Consider the following 5,213-nt stretch of genomic DNA (forward strand, 5'->3'; position numbering starts at 1 on the left):
GCTGGGCAGGTTAGCAGTGGAGTGCCCCATCCCAGCTGGGTACTGCTGAAGCCAGGCGCTGCCATACAGGCAAGAGGCAGCCCTTGTCACCTCAGAGCTTAATCCCCTTTGAGAGGAGGAAGATAAGGGAATGGCTTAACCAGCCCCAGGTCTCCACCTGCCTGCTTCAGAGCATCCCTAAGCCCGGGAGGGCATTTTAGGTCTGGCTGAGGGGAGACCCTAGGGAGCACAACCCCTGCATAGTGGTGGGATAGGTGAGGGAGCAGGAGGCTGCAGACACCCCGGAGATGTGTGTGGGGTGTATGAACAAGCAGGAGTCTGAAGGCTTTTATAGACCATCTTTAATGTGAATAAATATATTTACAGGGAGTCGCAGACAGTGCCAGGGCTGAGAGTGCCACGGGGCAGCAACGAGCCGGGTGAGAGTGAGGCCAGCTCAGGGTGTGGCAGGAAGCGACTCCAGGCAAGTCGCCAGCTGCAGGCTGGCTTGAGCTGAAGCAGAGCTGATTCTGCCTGGCCTTCAGCCTAGGCAGAAGGCAAAAGTGCACAAGGAACGTGAGAGCCCCAGGGAGCCTGCCCTGGGGAGCTGGGGCCCTCCTAGCCAGTGTAGTGCTGACGCTCCCACTCTCCACCTCACGCTCCTGGGCGGATGTGGCAATGGGAGAGGTCACGGTAGAGTCTAGGCGCTTGCAAGGGCAGAGCGCTCACTGAAGCATCTTCCTGCAATGAAGGGGCTGGAGGCTCCGCAGAGAGGAGGCCTCCTCTTCTTTCTGTTCCTCCGTAGCATCCAGCAGCTGGTGCATGTAGCAGGAGGTGCCGAGCAGCACATGGCCCGTGGCCTGCATGGTGAAGAGGGTCCAGCGCAGGGCTTCCCTGGGGTAAGAGGAGAGCCGTTAGGGTCAGAAGAGGAGCTGAGTGGCAGGACAGGTGTTGTGAGCTGTACAAGAGGCCAGCCCAGAGAACACCCTACTCCACCCTCGAGCACAGGGGCAGCTGAATTGGAGTCACCAGGGTTTAATCTCTGTGTAGCATCTACCCCCTAGACCCAGTAGCTCCCAGAATGGAGGCGGGGTCCATGGACATGCCAGCTTGGTGGAGGGGGCTGAGATCTGGGCAGCCCAGCCCCTGGACTCAGGTTGGCAGTGTGGATCGGACCGTCCCAGCACAGGTGGCAGGGATCTCTCCCTCCCCGCTACATCTGCCCAGCACTCACTTCATGAGCCTCTTTGCCCCGTAGCACCGTAGGTCATAGGACATGCTGTATGTGCCATAGAGCGTGGCCTTGACATTCAAGCAGCCCAAGTCCTGGGGGTTGGTCTTGTACAGGTCAAAAGTCACACAGGCCACATCAATCCTCCGGCGGGGCTTGCGGGAGAGAGACAGCTGGTACCCGGCCATCTGCAAGAGACCAGCCCAGGGTCAGGGAGCAGCCGCCACCGCCTCTCCTGTAGGAGCTCCCCCAACAGGAACTCCCTATTGGACAGTCCCGCTCTGGCCTCATGGACCTGCGCAGGGCTAGCAGGGAGCCAGAGGCCACCTGCCAGTGCTCCCCACGCAGGGGCCAGGCCAACGTGGAGCTGTAGGGACAAGCAGGGAGCGTTTGGCTGCATAGTACCCATCTGGCAGGGTGGGAAGGCTGTACCTGGGCCCTTCCCATAGAGGCTTAGGCTGCTCCTGCCCCATAGTCTTCCCCAGACTGCCCCCCCCCCAGTTGTCTTAATGAGGGGAAGGGCAGAGCCCCCTGGGATCTGTGCCATGGGGGGGCTCAGTTCCATCTCACTGATTAAATGACCTCACTGGGGCCCTTCTTAGCACCCATACCCCTGGGTTATCCTGTGGGGTGCACTGCTCAGCCTAGCACTGACTAGAGCATCTCTGGGCACCCCAGGAGATCAGGTCCCTGGCACAGGGATGTGGGAGGGTCCCAATGCCTGGCAGACAGGCTCTAGTCCCCCCTCCTAGTACAAGGCGCTGCATGTCACAGTGGAATGGGATAGCCCAGGCCTGGCTCCATCCCAAGGGCCCTGGTCCAGCATGGGGGGGGAAGGGGGTGGGAGTGATCTCAAGACTCCAGCTCCCTAGATCTGAGGGGGCAGGGAGAAGAGATCATGCCAGGGTCCCCATTGCTCACCTTGGCTGCACGCCATGTCTGCCCACTGCCTAGTACCATGAACACGGTGCCCTCCTCCAGCGTCTGGAAGAACTCCTCCGTCTCCACGCTGGTGCCATCCTCATCCAGGACCAGCGAGATGGCACCCACCATCAGCAGAGTGGCACGGACCTGGAAGGCGAGGCTGCAGGTGAGGAGAGGCCAGAGAGGCAGGCAGGACAGGCCACCCCCAGGACCAGCTCCCCCACGCTCACCTTGTCAAGCAGGTCCCTCAGGCTCTCTGCCACGAGGCCCTTGCGGATGCTACGGTCCCAGTTGCAGATGCGATAAGGCCGGGCCCTGGGGACAGGACTGGACAGCAGCTGTTGGGTCATGGAGGCACTGACGGAAACACACCTGGGACAGAGGGAGGGGTCAGGCAGGGATCTGCCCCACCAGCCCTCCCCAGCTAGGCAGGGGCCACCATGCCCTGCAAGTGAGATCAGCCACCCACTCAAAGCTGGGTAAGAGGAGCCAGTTAAGGACTCCCTACCCCTGTGGCTAGGCTAGCAGCATCCCCCCGTGGCATAGGGATCACAGAGTGACAGCACGGGGCCAATAAGCTCAGCCTGCAATCAGGCAGGGGACCTGCCTCTCCCCTCTCTGCACCCCAGCCCTACAGCAAGGGCCCAGGCTTGCAGCCAGCTGTCCCACCTAGGGCTCACCCTGTGGGGAGGGTCTCAGCCCATTGACACTTACCTGGAGAGGGAGCTTGGGGACAGCAGGCCTAGGGACTTCTTGGCATAGTCCATCTTGGTGATCAGCACAGTCTGGTCTGCAGAGAGGAGTTGCTCAGTACAGAGGCCATGGCTCCCATCACCCCCTCTGCCTCTTCCAGCAAGCCCCCGCCCCCAGCCATCAGCCCCCAGGCACTGGCCTGGCACTGCCAGGAACCTGCTCAGCCACTGCCCCTTGGGCACCACACTGGGCATCTTCACATCCACCACAACTCAGTCACCAGCTACCACATCTAGGCTAGAGACACCCAAAGTGAAAGGGCCTTTAATCCTTCACTGACCTGCCCCCCCCCCCAAAATCAGCACCACCCCCTCCAGATTGCCTCACTCCCCCACCAGCACAGACCCCACCACTCCTTCCCAAGGCCAGCCTCAGGCCCCCCCACAACCTTGTGCTGTGGCTGTCCCATAGCCAGTCTCCAGAGAGGACTCGGCATAGGGTACTCACCACACCCTGACCCACAAGGGCCCCAGTGCAGGGATTGCCCCATGCTGCTGGCTTTCAGTGCTGGGCTGAGCCGTGCCCTTTGGCCAGGGAAGGGCTGGGGACAGGCCGCTCCCAGGACACAGTCTGTTTGCCAGCTCAGCTGTTGCACAAGGCAGCATGTGGGAAAACCACTCAGCAGCACAGGGAGCCAAGGTCCTCAGGTCACTCCCAGCTCACACTGCTTCCCCTCACGGGGGGGGGGGGGGGGCCGCCTTTTCCAACCCCCCCCCCCCCCCCGCCGGCCGTCCCCCCCCCCCCCCCCCCCCCCCCTCTGCAGGGGTGCCCGGGGCCCCAAAGGCCCCCCCCCCCCCCCCTTCCTGCCCCCCGGCGGGGGGGGGGGGGGGAAGCAGGGGCTGCCCTTTGCCCCAGGCCACCCCCTCCCCAGACACCACAGGCTGCCATCTCTTCCAGGGAGCAGGAGGGACCCCCAGGAAGTGCCACCCCCACCCAAGGCCATGCTGCCTTAGTACAGACCCCTGTACTCATGGCCACAAAGAATCTCCGAGTCCCCCCCAGCAGCAGAGACCATCCCCCCAAGTGAGGACACCACCAAGGAACCCACCTCCCATGCCTTGGATTGGGGGGGCAGGAACATGCAGCTAAGAGAAGGAATCCTTCCCCCCCTCCCAGTATGGGCCACACCCAAGGCAGGGGGTCTGGTGGGGACCCTCTCCCATTCCTTACCAGGGACCACCACAGCCCTCCCAAACATGGGCCAGGCACATTAGCCAGGACTGGGGCTTCTCAGCAGTTTAGTGAGATGGAGGAGCTAGATGGGGGGGAGCAGCCAGCACCCCTCTAGCAGCTACCTGCCTCCCCCCCCCCCCATCCATGATCTCACCTTTTGCAGCCACCTCCAGCTGCCTGGATTCACCCTCAGATCTCTGCCTCACCCCCATCTTCAGGCCATCAGCCCTGCTGCCCCTTACAACGGTGCCTCCCTCAGACACAGGACTAGGGAGAGGCTGTCAGGAGCTCAGCCCTGCAAGCCGGGGCCCTCCACTCTGCCATCTCTCCCCCAGAGAGATTAGAGATAGCCAGCTGCTCATCAGTGCTATAGGAGCAGCCATCAGTAATAGCCCCAGCAAAGGGGCAAAGCACCTCTTGCCCCCCTCTGGGGTGTTTGGAGAGCCCCACACCTTCAAAGCACCCCTTTCTCCCCCACATCAGCCATCTAGCTAGAGGTATAAGCCCAGAGCAGAAACAGGAGCCTTACCTGGAGCAGACACTTGCTACCCAGCCAGGAAATCTCTGCAGCTTCACTTTCTACTCCTCTGGCTCAGTTTATATCCTGACCACGACCAAACTCCTCCCTCACCCCCTGCCTCGTTAGCCAATCCCCACGCAGAGAGTCTGGACAGGCAGGGGGGCGGACCTGCAGCGTCTGCCTTGCAGGCTCCTGGGAGTCCCGGGCATTTCCAGGAGGGGGGCGCATGATGGAATTTCCTCTGAGCGAGAAATCCCTGTGCCCCTCTGCCCGCCGCCTGCACCCCCACGGGCACTGAGTGCCATTGTCTCGGTGCCTCGTCCGCATGCCGCCCTGCGCCTGACCATTCCCAGGGCACCTCAGTCCCCGGGCTGAGCGCCCCGTTCTGTCGCCCGGGGAGGGGCCTTGGTGGGCTGCACCCAGGGCCGGTGCTAGCCCACTGGGGTCCTAAGTAAGCAGGAACATTTTGGGGGCCCCACCCACATACAACACATACTAATAATTAATAGGGGGCCCCTTGAGCTGCTCAGAGCCCTCAGAATAGCTTAGTCTGCTTATGCCTAGCACCAGCTCTCCACCAGCAGGGCCAGAAAGCATCAGATCTTTTACTTTGCCCCTTATCATCTCAGTAGC

At 62.0% G+C, this 5,213-nt stretch overlaps 1 protein-coding gene across 1 annotated transcript; it reads right to left on the reverse strand.

The window, feature by feature from the left end:
- Positions 1–621: 621 nt before the first annotated feature.
- Positions 622–2,921, reverse strand: LOC113409641 (cell death activator CIDE-3-like). The gene is made up of 5 exons (XM_029914250.1): positions 2,849–2,921; positions 2,365–2,506; positions 2,132–2,281; positions 1,214–1,398; positions 622–873 (listed from the first exon to the last, which is right to left on the reverse strand). Exons 1-5 carry the CDS (start codon positions 2,899–2,901, stop codon positions 705–707), a joined length of 699 nt encoding a protein of 232 aa, XP_029770110.1. The 5' UTR covers positions 2,902–2,921; the 3' UTR covers positions 622–704.
- Positions 2,922–5,213: the final 2,292 nt, after the last annotated feature.

Source organism: Terrapene carolina, unplaced genomic scaffold (genome assembly GCF_002925995.2).
Source record: "Terrapene carolina triunguis isolate 2854851 unplaced genomic scaffold, T_m_triunguis-2.0 Scaffold33911, whole genome shotgun sequence".
In the NCBI taxonomy this organism is placed as follows: Eukaryota; Metazoa; Chordata; order Testudines; family Emydidae; genus Terrapene; species Terrapene triunguis.